We start from the raw sequence: 18,007 nt of genomic DNA on the forward strand, positions 1-18,007 counted from the left end.
CATTCAGAAAGCGTTGGCAGTTGCAAATCAGGGTCTCAATTAGACATGTGTCTTTCTAGTATATCTGCAGCCTTGTCCTCTCAGCTTGCCCTTTGCCCAATATCCAACTTGCCCATCAGCACGGGAAGGTTCCCCAGTCTTAGTGCAAGTCACTCCAATTAAAAAAAAAACTCAATTTGCCACCTATGGAACTTTTCAACTATCGACCTATGTCTCTGCTTCCCTTACTGTGAAATCTATTGAAAGTACAAATAAACATTCAACTTCTGGAGTATCTTGAGACTAATAAGTTGTGGGATCCACCTCAATCGGGCTGTAGACCCATGCACAGTAGAGAGACCACTCAAATTGCGGTTACTTACCAAATAAGACGCTCTCTTGACAGGAATATTCCATCATTGCTTGTGCTGTTGGACCTATCCACAGCATTCAACACTGTATCCCATCCCAGAATGCTGCAAAGTTTGCAGGAGATAGAAATCCAGGGCACAGAACTAAAATGGTTCAAGGATTGGTTCTTATAAATAGCGAACCTTACAACTAGATAATGGATGCCACAGGGCTTTTGTCTTACTCCTACACTCTTTAAAATCCACGCGACCCCCCTTGCTAAAATTGTCAGAGCTCTAGGTTTCAAACCACTGTCGCATGCAGACCATACACAATTAATCATTACACTCTGTAGAAATCTGAACAATGATAAAGTGCTCTTTTCTGCAGGTATGACAGCCATTGCAACCTGGATGACCGAAAACTGTATCCAGTTGAATGCCAATAAAACTGAGATAATGCTCTTTGGCAAGGGCCTACAGGTTTGGACACCTGAATGGTGGTCCTCTGATTTGGGCGCTGCACCTACTCCTAAATTTGTTGCAAGTATTGTGTCTGTTCGCTTAAATCAAGCACTCGCTATGAAAGAGCAGGTACGGACCACCACAGAAATCTGTTTTCGGTTTTCATATGCTGCGCTTGTTACAGAGAGTTTTTCCTCTTCTCCCACATTCTACGAGAAAAACCTTGGTCCAATCATTAAGTCATCAGTCGTCTGGATTATTGTAATGCCTTATTGGCTTCCATCAACTAGACCGTGCTAAAAAAACTGCAAGTTGTCCAGAATACTACAGCACAACTGATCACCAATCATCCATTCAAGATGCCTTCTTTGTCCCTTTTGCGCCCTCTCCATTGGCTGTCAATCCTTAAAAGAATAGTTTTGAAATCAGCTGTCTGACACATAAATCCTTATATGGCAAAGGCCTGAGCGATTTGTCTTCAAAGCTCTTATTACCGGCCAGGTAGGTCGTTAAGATCTAGTGACAGAGCCCTGTTGACAGTCCCTCGGATAAGAAATTCTCACTGAGGAGGCAGGTCCTTTTCTTTCCTAGCCCCTTTGTTTTTGAATGAGCTTCTAGCTATGTCAATGTACTGATCATTTTAAATTCAGAAAACTTCTTAAGACAGAGCTGCTTGTGGCTTAATTAGTTTGGATTACCGGTCTAGGATCTGGGCTGCGCTGATATACCCCTTCCGGGGGGATTCTTAGGCGTAATACATTAAACTAACATAGCAACATAAACTAAAACATTTACTTAACTGCCCTTTTGTGCTCGTGCTATTAAGGCACCACATATTATTGTCAAAAACTGCAGTCTAATGTACCATGGCTGGGTAAAACTGGTTGGTGCTTTCTATCTTTTTGTACAGGTATGTGTTCTCTAAGACTTTTCTGTGTGGATTTTCTGGTCAAATTGCACAAGTTCTTCCCTAAGATTTTGTGATCTCCTTTACCGGTAAAGTTCACAGAATCCCCTTTCCCGCTGTTGTTTGCAGATATTTGCTCCCATTAACGTTTCACTTTTTTCATTCCCTTCTTATCCTGCTTCAGTTCCCCTTCGTAGTGTGTACTCACTTGTTGACCATCATAGACCCCCTGTAACACCTAGTCTGCTTCCTTTCGTTGTAAACAGGTACAGAGACCTCACAGTAGTGTCTGACCCGAATGTCCTGCCCCCACAGTGCACTCCGAACATCGATGGACTAAGTGCCAAATCTGTGCAGCGGGAGCAGTCCTTGCACTCCTTCCACACACTCTTCTGCAGGCGCTGCTTCAAATATGACTGTTTCTTGCATCGTAAGTTGGCTTGCTGAGCGTTGCAGTCCTTGCAATCTGAAATGACTTCATTGTATACTTGACGTAAGGTGCATTTTAGATTGTAAAAGCTTTAGCTTAACAATCAGTAGTTCAGCATTTGCACAGCTGTGAAGTGGAATTTATTCGAATGGCTACAGTCTTTCCTATGTGTCAGCTGGAACTCAGCCAGAAATGAGCAAAGTTTGTCAACACATTTCAAAAATTAAGTACTTAATGCAATTTGCAAACTTTGAGTTTTCCATATTTAGGCAAAAAAAGTTGAAAGAAAATTTCTTTTCACAACTTTGTGATAAAAATCTTTTCACCAAAAGTTTATATTTACAGGGTTTCTTCTCTTTTAGTAGAAGAATTCTACCATGACTGTATTTTGTTTTAAACTTTGCGAACATTTCAAAGTTCACAAACTCAGCGTATTAAAAAAAAAAAAAACACTTCGTACTTTTATTTTAGAGAGTGAAACAATCATCCTGCAAGACTATCATCTATGCTGAATCTCATGCAGCTACTGAGGCATTCACTCGGATACTAATTGATGTATTGACACCTTTTTGCTGTCCTTGATCAATTCACAAACATTGTTATTTAAGTTATGAGTAAGCATAAAATATGATATTTGCTATATTACAGCTTTCCACGCCACCCCCAATGTTTACCGACGCAGACACAGAGAAATCAAGCTTGAGACTGAGCCTTGCGGTGGTCACTGCTTCTTGTGGCTGGTAGGTGTATATGTCACAAAATGCTTTCCCTTTTCTGTCAGTTCCAGACAGCTGTTGGCAACTTCAGATGATGGGGGGAGAATATGCTGTTTTATCACTGGGAAGAGTGCAAATTACAGTTTTGTATTTATACAATGGGAGTTTACATGCATACGTCAATTTGCTCCCATATATTAGAATAAAGGGGACTAGAAAGTGTAGGAGTCACATGTCATCCATACTGGGCGGCATTTTTCAAGAGTGCTTGGTCTGGGGAAGCATAAACCGATTCAGAACGTAACAGTGGTCAGGGTTGACTTTACTAAAAAGAATTTATTTCTACCCTAAAAAGCCCTTTTTAGCAAAATTTGGATAATGAAAGACTGGGACAAAAAAGGTAACTTTCTAACAAAAATTATCATTGCAAGTTATGAACTGCACAGTAACAAAGGATCTCTTTGACAAAGGCATTAACCCATTGAGAATATATAAAATACTGTTCAGTGATCTGCATAGTACACACTCTTTGCAGCAGGCATATTAACCCGCTGCACTACCTTAGTCGAGTCAAAACTGCCTGTAGACAAAACTCGAATCTCTCTCCAGCAGGTACATTATTCACCTGAGGTACCATGGCACTTTTATTGTTTCCTGAAAACTGTTGGATACACAAGGAACTTTGCCGTGCTTTTAAAGTGTTGCACTGCTACAAACCAGCCCTCAGTAACAACAGCGGCCTCCCACTCTTTCAGTCTCCAGGGAAAATGCCTGATGTATCATACGACCATTCCGGCCTTGTTTAGATATCTCTGCCTGCCTTGCAGAGATCTCAATGCCTTCAAAGGAGCCACTACCACAGTCACTCCTCTGAAGACACTGAAAGTTTGCTGAGCGCCTACCATGTTTGATTTGGACGTTTAGCAGACGTTTGTTTTTCGAAATGAAACTCACAAAGTTTGTTTTTGAAAAACAAAAATCTAATGACTGACAGCTTGGGAGTTTTCTTCCACTGTTTGGGGGTATTTCTTCCAAGGTATGTTCAGGATCACCAGACTTTTCCAGGCATCCTAAACAGGATACAAAATGTACCTTAGAATGTCTGCCCTAAAAATGGTGGAGGGCCTGAGGGACTTGACACCCTGAAAGCAGTCAGGCTATTATTATAAGGTTTCTGGAAGCAGAGCCAACAGGGGTATCACCAGCAGAAACATGATGATTCAACTGACTCTAAAAAGTGAGGGCGGGCCGCCAGTTATGCCAACAGGGTAACATGTCATGTTTGTGCTGGAGTACCCTCTCTGCTAAACCTTAAATCCTTAAATCTGCAACCATTTGTGGGGAGTGGGCATTTTAGGGGGTAGCCTTAGTATATGGTTAACTATTTCAAGTTTGTGTATATTTAAAAAAAATCTTGGATCAAGGGCAGGGATAACTTATGGGAATAGAAAGGCGCTCCAAATTTAGTGGTAAAGAGGTGTATGGGAAAGGATTTTTCAATGGGGTAAAACATTTTAAAGGAGATACATAATGAAAAGGCAAGCCTTTGTACAATCATCCGTGTGGATATGTCTTTATGATAGTATAATTATTTCCCATCAGTAGTATTTCTAGGCACCTTTGATATTACCATACATGTAAACATCTTCACATAAAATTTGGTGTAAACCTGGATATGTAGATTTTCATTTTTTATGAATTACACACAGTGCTGAAAACAGTTTATTGAAAATAATTGTATCTTGTGATCAAGCTTGGCTGACAACACAAATCACCCCCCACAATTGTATCAGACCTGCCCCCGGGGGACAGGGTAAGGTGGGAGGGGGTAGGGAGCGAGTGTGCAAGTGTGAAGCACTGCTGCTTAACTAAACCCACCCCCAGTACTGATGCTTTTGTTACCGGCAGGCCGATATTGCAGCACTGCTGCAAAATTGACCCCCAGTAATAAAAACGGTCCCCACCTCTCCTAAACCGGCCCGCCCTTTCAGCCTCCTGGGAAAACGCCCGATGCCTGCTACGGCCAGTCCGGCCCTGCTTGTGATTGAAACCCACAATCCAGTGCCTCAGCATCAAGAGTACCAGGGCTCATGTTGAGAGCGTAGTATGAAAGTCTGGATGGCTAACTTCTAGGATATTAATGAGGTTGCGGGTTTCATAATGCCTTTGCTGGTGCTACTGCTAGGCAAGTGTTAGTCAATCAGGTGTCTTGTAAAGCACTGCCACTCACCTGTGAGGGTGCCAAGGCGCTGTGGGTGGGGGATACTGCTGCTTCATTGAGGGCTCTGCGAGTCAGTTGAAGAGCTTGGTCTTGAGCTCCTTCCTAGCTGCAATGAGCACCACCCATAAAGGTAAATTGTTCCTAAAATGTTACAGCAAACAAATGATGGATGGAATGCTGACAATGCAAGCATTCTCCCCCAGTCAAAAGATCTCGGTTAAATCCATCTTCTTTTGTCCACTATGCCACCCCAGTTTGGGCCCAGCAATATGCAAATCAGTCTTGACCCTGTTGCCCCATGGGAACAGTCCAGACCGAACTGCCAGGCAGGGTCCTCCCTGGACCGGAAACAAGCATCCTGGGACTGGTTTCAGGGTATGTCACCCTTCTTCAGCCAGGCTAGCTTGAATCCAGTGGCACAATGAGCGAGGGACCCACGTCTGGGCATACCCATCCCACTTAGGGCGAAAAGTGTTACAGCAAACAAATGATGGACGGAATGCTGACAATGCAAACATTCTCTCCCAGTTAAAAGATCCATCGTTCATTTGCCCACTACGCCACCCCAGTTTGGACCCAGCCATATGCAAATCAGTCTTGACCCTGTGCCCCATGGGAACTGTCCAGACCGAACTGCCAGGCTAGGTTCCCCCCGGGCTGATGAGGGCTGAAAGCCCGAAACCGATCCTAGGATGCTTGTTTCCAGTCCAGGGAGGGCCTGATTTGACAGGTGAGCAAAAAAACGATGGATTTAGGCCCATATCTCTATACTGGGGTGAATGTATGACATTGTTCTGCATTCTGTCCATCAACTGTTTCTGAAATTGTTCCCACTGGCGTAACGAAAAGTGAGGGGGCCTCGGTCTCCCTGCACGGTACTTAGGGGGCCCCCTCCGGGCTCAATCAGGAGCTCTCCCGGCCAGAATTCAGTGCCGAGGGGGCCCCTTGGAGCTAGCCCCCCCCCCCTCCCCCCCCCAGGTCTCCACCCAAAGAGGAAGCTAGCAGCTAACTTTGCCTTTGGCCTTTGTCCTCAATGTTGATAATGAGGGCCAGCAGCCAACCTGCCTGCTGGACTCGGGCGTGCACAACTATATGTGATATGCAAACTCTCACATTTTGTAATATTAACATTCAATAAATATTCTCCCAAACAACGTATTCATTTTGTTGTATTACATTTGTGAACCATGGCATTTTTTACCACGGAAATGCATATAACAAAATGCATACAAATACTCTTCTTTTTGTTGTAACAAAGCAAATGCTATTGACAATCTTTTAGTTACATCAAAACATATTCAACAAAACAAATGACATAAACCCAATGCATTTCAGAACTAAATTGTCCCTTCTTCAGGGGCATCACTGCAAAACATAAAATTTACATTGCATCAACGTGAATGTATGTTTTTGCAGATCAGTAGCCAAACATTCCCATGTGGAGTACGTGACCATTTTTCAAAAACATGTCCCCAGTATCGTGTAAGAGACGCCTAATAAAGAGAATTTGCAGTGTCAAATTTGATCAAAAATCAGCTTTTGTATCTTGAGCATCCTACAGAACTTTTGGATGCTCAAGCTACGAAAGCCCCAACACAAGTACGAAGTTCACAAATTGAATACAACAAAATAAATACGTTGTTTGAGAGAATATTTATTGAATGTTAATATTACAAAATGTGAGAGGCTGTATTCACGTATATTTGTGTGCGCCTGAGTCCAGCAGGCAGGTTGGCTGTTGGCCCTCCTTATTGTGTTTCATACGGTGTGATTAGGTACACACGGTCAGGTTCAGCACACTGATCAATTCATTGTGATTATAATCAGAAAGAGGTGTGCATAGCACACACTTTCATTTTAAACATTCCTAGCCATGAATGATTCAACCTGTGTAGTATTAACAGATGACTGTGCGTCTCAAGATATTCTCCTTTGATTCCTGGGCTTTCATTTCAGAAATCAGGATGTTGTCTTGGGTCCGGCTCTCTTTCATTCTCTCTGTCTGCCATTCTAGCTGCTTTTCTTTCTTTACCTTAACATAGCTGGACTTTTAAATGTACATAAAATGACCAAGGCATTTGTAGTAATCGTCATTAAGATACGAGTGTGGCAAAGTACATATAAATCCCTTAATTATAACGGTATGTTGGAAGGGAAGATTATAGACAAAGTTCTTGATATCAAGAAAAAAAGAAATCTTTGTAAAATATTAAATATTTCCAGAGTCTGCATGTGCCCATTTTCTTTAATGCAGATTTACTTAGCATTAGCAAAAATAGGTGTACGCCATCCATTTAGGCACTCGGGAGAAACCCATGCCTAGATCTAAGGTCTTTATGAATCGTCGGTTTCACATTGTCAGTGCCTAGCATTCAGAGAAGTACAACATGTGCATGAGTAGTTGTAAGCTTTCACAACTATTGTGTGTGCTTCTTTATGGAGACCTAGGTTTGTTTTGGAGAACTATACAGTTTCTTCCAAGGGAATTAACGTTACCGTGTATTTGCTTCAAATGAGAACTTTCGTGAAAAAATCACTGAACAAAAATGAACTCCATTGGATTATTTAGAAATGAAACCGGTGTTCTTGATAAAGCTGTATGAGGATTATGAATTCAGTATGATTTAACAAAATATTTTGACTATCTTTTGCATTATTGCATATTTGGAAAACAAGCTAAATATCAAAGAATCATCTTTGGGGAACACCAGCCACACAACTACAACACAAGCACTCCAACTCCCTTAATCCAGCTTCTACTGCAATTCAAACTAATGAAGCAATTCAACTTTTATTCTATTGAAACACCAAGATAAAAGGTTGAGAGTGGCAAGAGCTTGTGATGGTGTGCTAATTCAACAAACCCAGCAGTTAAAATTCAGTGAGCACTCGTGTTATAAGCATTCACCCATTTCTGCTTGTGAAGTCTTCATGGAAACCTGAACATCTCCCTACTCCCCATACAGTTTTAGTTCAGCAACAATGATATGTACATATCCTGTGTCCCATTTTAAGTAAAACAACTGATGATAATCAAAGCCTCTAGTTTCTCCTAGGACACAGGTTTGTGCAGCATTGTTATTAATTTAATACGACTAGTTGTGTGTCATGCATCAATTTGAGAGTGATAAATGTATTTATGTGATAATCCAAAAACGTGGATCTGTCTACTTATTTTTAAAAGAACATTTTCATCGTGTTTTTCTCGATGCTTTTGGCGTCTGTGTGCTTGGCATGCAGGAAGGAGCTAAGGAATATGTCATTCTGAATAACCCAAGGTCGAAGTGTTCTGGTAGACGCCGTAAGCGTAACACCGGAGTTACAGCCGCCTCCTCAAGCGCCTCCACGGCTGCGGTTGCTGACACCAAGGAAGGCGACAGTGACCGGGATACAGGCAACGAATGGGCCTCAAGCTCTTCAGGTAAACTGAAGGCCACCAGATTTTCCAGTACCATTGAATTGTTCATAAATGGGTAACATGGACATGTGGCTTGTGTGTAAAATGTTGAAACCCTTCCTTCGATCGACTGCTCCGGTGCAACCTATGTATATTTCATTTAGTTTGCTAGGTCCTGAATGTTGTTACACAGCACAGATCGGCAGTAGTGAGAACATACTGGCCCCCATTAGGATGGCGGGGGGACTTTGCCCGCCCACCATCCTCACGGTACTAGGGACCACCCGCCATAAGGGCGGGGGTCCCATGCATGGCATTAGGATGCGCCAGCCACAGTGTATTGTAGGCACATTTGTATAGCGCATGGCTACCCGGAGGCGTCCCAGCGCTTGCAGCAATAGCGGGATAGGGTCACTCAGTTTGGGAAGAGAAAGGTTTTCAAGGCTCTTCGAAAAGATAAGTGGTTGGGTTCTGATCGTAAGGAGAGAGGCAGAGAATTCCAGAGTCTGGAGGCATTGGCCGAAAATGAACGACCTCCGCTTCTGGCCTTGCGGATGCTGGGAACAATGGCCAGGTTCTTATTTTCAGAGCAAAGGGATCTTTTGGGCTCATAAGGCTGGATAATTCCTTGAAGAATGGGGGGACCAGAGTTGAATAGAGACATATGAACGATGCATAAGCTTTTGAACTTCACTCTCTCATCAATTGGCAACAGTGGCGGGCGCATCCAGCATTCCTACCATTGTGGCGGGCGGTGCACTCCGCACCGCCCGCCACAATCGCAGGAAGGCATGCTGTGCATGGAACTTCTGGGGGGTACCATAGGTACCCTTTCTCCCCTTCCCCCCGGAGTCCATGGGGGCCAGCATTGGGCCCGCAATGCAGACTCTGCATGCCTTTCTGTGGCGGCATTACCGCCACGGAAAAGGCATTTAAAATAACCCATCCTAAAATGGCTGGCGGTGTCTGACAGACACCGCCACCATAGAAACCCTTTTCCGCCCCGGTCGCAAGGCGACAGTCTTTCTGTCCGCCGTGGACCCCCCAGCCATACTAATATGGCGGGGGGTCATTCCGCCGGCCTGGCGGGGGCGATCGGCCCGCCATCCTAATGGGCCCCAGAGTTTGGAGCAGAACACCAGTATGATAAATTATGTTGCAATAGCAGCATATGGTGGTAGAGAACTATTGTATGCATGAAATAATTCAATCAAAACCAAGATTTAGGCCACTGAGGTTTTCTTTGACACATTTCTTCTGTAACTGAAAGTAACTTCTTCCCTAGAAGCCTAGAATCTTTTCTGTGGTCGTAATAGGGATACAAAGCATTAAATCTGCATGTTCACAAACATCCCTAATTCATCCTGTCGGAAACATACCTCTGGTGTGTCCTATTTATCTGCATTCTCTCCAGTAGAAATGCAACTTTTCTTTTTGTTTCCGTAAACATACCTCCGTTTATAAATTGAGTTTTCCCATATTTACAGTGGTATAACGTAGAAAACCTACACAGCTTTAAGACTGGACACCTAAACAGTGCAGCTATAATAATAAAAAAGCATATATATATTTATTTTTTGCGTAACCTTTAGTGAAACCAATACATATTTAAGTATGCTTTGTCAGCAATTAGTAACAGGACCTTTAGAAAAGGGGCAGAAATAGGACCCTTTTCATGTAATATATAAGACCTAAGGACACAGTGGGAGATGACTTCAAAGCAGTAGACTCTCTAGACCTAGAGAGTTTCTTTGCACAAATGTCTGTTACTCCATTTCAATTCCTCAACGTAGATTTTTGAATGCCACTCTATTTCGGATTTCATACAGGACTTCGATTTCTGAGTTTCAGCGACATGCTATGAGTTTTTGTTCCTCTGTTTTAAGAATTCATGACAAATAGCTTTGCAGATCATGTTTGCTTACATTTTCCCCACTATTGCGTTGACAAGTGTTTCCCTGAAGTAATTGAGTGGAGAAAGTCTTATACAAGGGTCTTTTTTCATGCTAGTCTGCTTTATTTTGATTGATGACTTGCTAATCTTAGAGGCTAATTCACGCTGTCAGACCCCCACCAAGCAGAGACCTAGCAGCAGGAGCTCGGAAGCGCCTGATCCAGATGAACCACAGGAGCCGATAGAGTGGTCGGGGGCAGAAGAATCGCTTTTCCGTGTGTTCCATGGCACCTACTTCAACAACTTCTGCTCCATATCCCGGCTGATGGGCACCAAAACATGCAAACAGGTATTAATAGAAGACGGGTTCTCCGTTTTGGAAGCATGATGGTGAAAAACAATTGCAGCCACTCTCTCCATTGTGTTCTGTGATTATGATAGTGTGTCCTGATTTCAAGTTGTGTAGCGCGTTTTGTCAACTTAGCCCAAAGTCTTATGAATTTGCATTTCCTGCAATTGGTGGTCAGCTGTTGAAATTTGTCCTTAGAACTGATTTGTGTATTTGTGCATTCAAGTTTTTAAATTATGTGCCTAGATTCAAGGCAACAGGGCTGTACAATAACAGGTGGTACATTGCAGCTTGGGAGCGGTGGGTGAAGGAGGCAATTGGGCCATGAGTATGGGGTTTTGAATCACTGTGGTGTAGTCTTATTTACTGGCTTGTTGATGTTGAAGCCGGTTTTGAAGAGAGTGCGGGCAGAAAGTTGGAGCTTCACCACATGTCAGCCTGTAAATCTCAAAAAGGTTTCTTAGGACCAGAACAAATAGAGTTTTCCTCCATTGATGTGAGACAGGGTGAGGGCGTGTAGGGACAATCTAAATCTTTCCTTTGTATGGAATTTATTTACTTTCCAGAGCAAGTATAGATAAGTTTGTAGATTAATATATTGCGGATTATGACCCGTGAGGGCATCCAGGCACTGTCCATGGGCACGGGGAGAATCCGAGTCAACAATTCTGCCCTCTGCATTGATGCCAAGTGGTTGTGCTTTGTGTACAATATGTTTTGAAGCGCTAGCAGTGTTGAGAAAATTTAGAAGTTAACTGATTTATATTTGATAGTGATTCGTAGAACAAACTATCCTGTGTTGATCTTTTCCTGCTATCTGTAGACCTGGTGGTATTTGCTGACATTTATTTTATTTTATTCATTTTAAAAGTTTTATATAGCGCCGGCTAGACCCAGAGGTATCAGAGCGCTTTACTTGATCAGGATAGTATAGGGCAAACATGGTATAAAAGCGTAAAAACAAGGGTAAGAAAAAACAGTGTGAAATATCAAAGTAAAAAACAACATAATTACAAATCAAGAAGGAATAAAACAGGAGCTGGAGCAATACATTACAAGTAATTTAGGTAAATTGGAGTACAGGAAGAGGGACATATATTACTGAAACAAATATGGTATGGTGAAAAGAGTTCAGGAGTCGGGCACAGGTTAGGATTCTCAATAGTAGTTAAGGATGAGGGTTTTGAGGTCTTTTTTGAAGCTGGCGTAGGAGGGGTTACAGCACAGGTTTTTTGGGAGGCTATTCCAGATATTAGGGGCATTGCCAGAGAAGGAGCGAGATTGTGTGGTTTTCTTTTTATGCAGAGGTGGGATTAGGAGGAGGGCGTTGGTGCTTCTCAGAGGACGAGTGGTACCAGCGATGAGGAGTTTCTTGGAGAGGTACTGCGGAGTGTTTGGTGGAGGGCTTAATAAGTAATGCAGGCAGTTTTGTAAGCTGATCTCCCTTCGATAGGGAGCCATTTAAGAGATTTGAGAGCTGGGGAGATATGATCGAAGCGTTTGCAGTCTGTGATGAGCCTGGCTGCAAGGTTGAGCACAGCTTTAATTGGAGCAAGGTGGACCTTGGGGATTCCGTTGAGGATGGCGTTGCCATAGTCAATACATGAAAGAACAAGTGATTGATCTGCAAGTTTAAAATCATCGATGGGTATGAATGGTTTGATTTTCTTGAGGTGGCAGAGTTTTTGATGTGAACGTTAAGGGTGAGGATGTTGTCGGTAGTAATGCCAAGAGATTTGACGGCGTTGGACAGTGTGAGTGAGCAGTTGAGTGCGTTAAGGTCTGAAAAAGAGAATGATTTCAGTTTTATTAGGGTTTAGTTTGAGATGATTTGACTGGAACCAGGATTGGCTCTGTTAAAGGGTGTTGTTCAGGTGTAAGATGTCAGCATGAGTTTTAATCTTGTAATAGATTTGGGTGTCATCGGCGTACAGGTGGTAGTTGATGCCTGCTTGTTTAAGAATGAGAGTGAGGGGTTCCATAAAGAGGTTAAAGAGGGAAGGAGAGAGAATAGATCTTTGGGGGACTCCAAGGGAGACTGGAGTGGGGTTAGAGAGACAATTATGATTTGCTGAGTTCGGTGTTGAAGGTAAGAGGTGAACCATTTGAAGACGGTGCCATTAAGGCTGAAACGGGTCCTAAGAACATTAAGTAGGGCTGAATGGTTGACTGTATCGAACTCTGTGGAGAAATCAAGGAGGATAAGAAGGCAGGTCTCACCATTATCAAGTGATTGATGGATGTCATCAATGACATTGAGCATTGCCGTTTCGGTGCTGCAGCCTTTCCTGAATCCAGACTGAAGGGGGTTGAGTAGGTTGAAGTTTACGATGTGTTTGTCAAGTTGTAGTGGGGCACATTTTTCAAGGACCTTGAGAGATGGGGGAGGTTGGTGATAGGGCGGAGATTGTTTAGGTCATTTGGGTCAGCATTAGGATTTTTAATTATGGGCGAGATTTGTCCAAGTTGAAGGGAGGTGGGGACATAGCCCGTGGAGAGAGAGGTGTTGATGATTTTGGTCCAGAATGGGGCGATGATGCGCTTAAGGGTAGGGACAAGATTGGGGGATACAGGGTCTTTTGTGTGGGAGGACGGTTTAAGATTGCCAATTATTTTGAGGACTTCTAGCTCAGTGACGGTGAGGAAGTTGAGCAAGGATGCATTGTTCTATAGTTGTGCGTTAGGGGAGTTGGTAGCTGGTGAAGTGGTAGGAGGGAGCCAAGTGGAGTGGCTGGGGGCAGTAGAAAAGTGGGTGGGTGAGAAGGGCCATTAGGGAGCGAGTTGGAGGGTAGTTGTGTGGGAAGGAAGGATTGATCAATTTTGGCCATTTTTTTCCACGAAGAAATGGTCAATTTTGTCGCATCTGCTGAGGAGGCTGTCATATTAGGAGGTGCTGGGGAAGTTTGGTTACGAATTATATTGAGTTTCCTGGGTCTGTTTTTGGCACAATCAAGTTGAGTGCGAACAAACTATGGCCCTCATTTCAAGTTTGGTAGGTGGGATACTCTGTCAGACCCTTGGTGGATAGCGTGTCTATCAAACTCTCTGTTCCCTAGATCTCAGAGTGGGAAGGAACCATTTAAGTTTCTACCAGCGGAAACCTTTTTACCAAAACCCTCTCAGATAGTGGGCCGTGCGTCACAGTAATTCAGACCATCCACTTTATTCATGACAAATGTTCCAGCATACCTTTACCTGCTCTGGACCACCAGATAAAACTTGGCATTCACAACAGGAAAACAACTAAATTAACCTCACATGCTAGGAGAAAAACTCCTGCTGCGGCAGGAAGATTCAACTATCCTTTGGGGGTTTATTTTTTTATATGCTGAGCAGATGCTTTAAATATGGTGATCGCTCAGCAAAGATACAGTGTTTTCAACTGAGCTGCTATAACTGCATCTCTGCTAAACACTTAGAGATCAGACTTAGAGATCTGTGCCAGTGCGGCAGACATCTCTATATATGGTGCCATGCACTTCTCCAGGCATGCAGATGCATCTTTCCTCTTACCTGGTTGAACAGATCACAGCAAACCACATTCTGACGCCCTATGCCTTGGCTGGACTCAGCTTGAGGCATGCTTTAGATCCATGCTTGGATATTTGGAAGAGCAGCCATCGGCTAGATGGTGTGGCCTTATGTTATTTTTAGCGATAGTCTGGTGCCATCTGAATATTGCTGGATGCTGACATTTGTCGTCTAGTATGGACCCTCTGTGGGTTCCATGTAAATCCATTGATTACTGGAAAGAGGATGCAGTTGTGGGGAATGGTACAGGTTACTGGGTGGTCTTGGATCTCAAGGACCCATTTGGGCCACCTCTATTGGATGCTCTATTGCTCATAAAGCGAATATTTGCAATCATGAGTCTGTAGTTTCTTTCCTTGCTTGAAGCCTAGTGAGAACTAACATAACTGTTTCATGTGTTCTTAAAAGTTAGTGTAAATCTTTAATGCATTTGAACTATCTGAGACCGATGGGAAAGGTTTAAAAGTCAATAATAATATAGTTGTAGTAATGATGTGTGAGCACCTCTAATGATATATATGAGGAATACGTGTAAGGTGTGAAGAGATACATAATTTAGTAACATAAGTAATCTGTCAATTAAAAAACAGGAACTTTATAAACCGCTGGGCAATGGCATGTTTAAAAACTTGAAGATCTGTATACAACTTGGTTGTCCCTGTTCATCAGACATGCAGATCATACTTACACAAGCTAGTGAGTAAAGCACATTAACTTGCTCAATAAAGGACACGTACATCCTATTAGCTGAATCAGATCCTGGTCAGTGCTGGAATTTCCAGAAGAAAAGTCTGGAAGGCACGTGAACCTCTCTGATATTCATGTGGTGTGCAAGCTAAATAAATGCTTTCAAGGGGGAAAAACTCATAGCAGTGATGGAAAAATAAACAATAGCTAGACAAACAGTCTTAATGTTGGATTAGAACTTAGTAAAATGCCTCTCTTATGTATGTATTTATTTAGCTGATACATGCATTTGGAAGTGATGTGTCCTTTACCTTAAACGTGTGCAGATCACCTCTTCCCTTTGAGATCTGATCTTTTCTACCCTATTCTACTCCTAAAGTCCTAAACCAAGGCGAAAACCATTTTGAACAATGTGGAGATTTTAGACAAGGTCAGTTCTAAGTATAAAGAATATGCTTCTTCCAAGTGGGAGATAACGGGAGCAAAAATTGCCACTGTAAGAGCGCCTAGTGGAAAAAGAGTGCATAGTATTTGAACCAATGAGAGGTGAATATGTTGTTTGTGAATTGGAACACTAGTGGCCTTTATTGCAAGATGCTAATTTAGGAACATATCCAGTTTTATTTTCCTGTTACCCCAGGCCTCATGCTTTTTAGGAAGATGAAGATGTTTGGCTTTGCTCCCATTTGGTTGCATAATTTGAACTTGGATGCCAAACAAGATAAACTCGGTTTTGCCCTGATGTAGTTGAACCCAGTAGATGACTCTCTAGACGATTTAACATTCTCAAAGCAGTTGGTAAGCTTATTAAGCTGTGTCCTAACAGTCCACTTTGATTCAGAAATGGGTTAAATGTAAAAGGCTGTACGTTCACATGATTAAAGGCACTGTGTGTGTTTACAGGAACTTGTTAATCCTGATTACAAAGATGCAAGCAACTCAGTAGGCTGTAATAGGATTGAGTATTCTATAGCTTGAATCTGTGAGAAATGCAGAATAGAATACATACGGTTCTGACTGTTTCCACTATTATGCTTGTGGATAAAGTTTACTTATAGTGAGTACAAACTAGCTAAAGATAGTAATGTCTATTATGCAACACACCTTAGTCATTCCATGCACACACTGCAACCAAAAGCTAAATTATCAAGAAACAGGTCCTCCATGGATAGTATGCCTGATAGCGTGTACAAACAATCTGTGTGTTGCAGCCTCTTATTGGCCCTTTTGGATGTGCTACACCTGCAGTATCCTACTGTTAGTGTTACCTGCCTGCCTGGATAATGGGGTCATTTCTCAGCAGCGGTTGTGCACTAATAGAGAGAGCATTGAGTAGGTCTCTTTTCATCACATTCTAGTCACTCTTCTTCGCTATCAAAGTTTAATATCCCATGTGTGTTTCCAGCGGTAAAATATATGTGCTGCTGCACATGCAGTGGCCTGTCCCAAAGATGATCTGTTTCTCTGCCCATTATATGGTGGCTTATCTAAATGCAGTGCCCCTAAATTATGGATTGTACACTTTTTATATTGAGTACTTGTCACACTGCGCTCACAACCCCATCTCCAGGAGATTTTGCAGAAAAACCCTTGCAACATGTTCACAGATCTCAGGTTCCAGGTAAGTCTACTTTTCCATAATCCCCATATCCCTGTTCTCAGCCTTTTGTATTTCACCCACAGGTCCATCCTAAAAAAGCTAGAATATTTTTTAACTGAATATTCCTAACCTTAGTTCGCCATCACTACTGCCTGGTGCCTCCCATCACAGTGTCGGCACACCTTTAAATAATATCACATTGCACAGTGACATAGAAATTTCCCCCCACTCAGGTTTTAAAAATATATTTAGCTGACACTGTGGAAATTGGAAGTCATGCCCAGTCTCACCGAAATCAGCTGTAACTGTTTACCGAGGTTTACAGTGAGTGAAGAAGACCTGTTCTACATTCTCAGGTCTTTCAGTTTGCCGTGAAAGATTCACTGATATTGAAAATGCCGACTAAAGAATTAATGACCACTGCACAAAAGAAGAAGCGAAAACACAGGCAAGTGCTTTATGGTGCATACTTTATTTGGAGAAAGTGGTGAATGTTGCCGCTAATTGTTTTACGGGTCTGAAGTAATGATAAAACTGTTTCCACTTATCTTTCATTGGGAATCTCCTTGTATTAATCAGAATAATTGTATCTTTGCCCCAATATTAAGATGTTTTTTTTATTATATACCTGTTTTTTAGAGGATGGAGATGCATAGCAGATGACATCACTGTCACAGCTGTGCACATAACAGGGTAGCTGCAGAAGGTGTGATCCCCACTCTGTGTGGCAAACTTTGTTTTCTTGGACATGGTGCAGTTTGTGGTCTCTTAAGGTAGAATAGGCTTGTCGCCTGTGAGAGCGGTTGTATAGATCCCAAGATTGCAGCATTCAAACTTCACCTAATCCTTTATTATTCATGCTCTTCTTTACATTCTCATTACAGTGATACCAAATACTTATATAGGCTATATAGAAAGCAAATAATTAATGCAGTATCCCTGAAAGCAAGAAACATTTCTGATTGCTAGCCAAACACTCTAAACTAAAGAGTGTTACAAAAGTCTCTCTTTAAAATATACATAGATTGCCTTTTACCTCCTAGAGCATACATAGAATTGCTGAGTCAAATACATGTTCAATAAATTGGATTCCTGTCTTTTTCCACAGCTATCCTCTTGATATTTATTTTTCTACATTTAGCTTTTTTGTTTCCCATTGATGTCACTCTGTTACAGATTTCTTAGCATGATCTCATTTCAATGTTTGCTTGCATTTCAGATTGTGGGCTGCACACTGCCGGAAGATTCAGATGAAGAAAGGTTTGGAGTTTCCTTACTGTTTGACTCCAGATAATCCTATATTAGAGAGAGAGTCCAGAAGTCTGTCTCTTTCTGGATACTGGTAGTGGAAATGAACCAGCCATCAATAGAATGTGGTTCCTTCATGTGAGGTGTCTGGTTTAGCAACGCATTTAACAGGAAATACCAATGTATCGGTAGTTCTGCTCTCCACCTTCCACTGACACTGCAGGGAAATTCCC

The 18,007-nt window shown here is 42.3% G+C and overlaps 1 protein-coding gene across 2 annotated transcripts in view; it reads left to right on the top strand.

Moving 5' to 3' along the window:
- EZH1 (enhancer of zeste 1 polycomb repressive complex 2 subunit) overlaps positions 1 to 18,007 on the top strand; it is a 278,927-nt gene that overhangs the window by 222,156 nt on the left and 38,764 nt on the right. For both annotated transcript variants that reach the window (XR_013594997.1, XM_078645362.1), the window contains exons 10-15: positions 1,968 to 2,131; positions 2,780 to 2,871; positions 8,309 to 8,489; positions 10,512 to 10,708; positions 16,883 to 16,974; positions 17,746 to 17,786. Coding sequence is in view for 1 of the 2 variants with exons in the window: in XM_078645362.1 (XP_078501488.1) it covers positions 1,968 to 2,131; positions 2,780 to 2,871; positions 8,309 to 8,489; positions 10,512 to 10,708; positions 16,883 to 16,974; positions 17,746 to 17,786 (767 nt within the window). In the remaining variant the exon portion in view is untranslated. The remainder of the gene's footprint in view (positions 1 to 1,967; positions 2,132 to 2,779; positions 2,872 to 8,308; positions 8,490 to 10,511; positions 10,709 to 16,882; positions 16,975 to 17,745; positions 17,787 to 18,007) is intronic.

This window comes from Lissotriton helveticus, chromosome 5_1 (genome assembly GCF_964261635.1).
Source record: "Lissotriton helveticus chromosome 5_1, aLisHel1.1, whole genome shotgun sequence".
NCBI classification, from domain to species: Eukaryota; Metazoa; Chordata; class Amphibia; order Caudata; family Salamandridae; genus Lissotriton; species Lissotriton helveticus.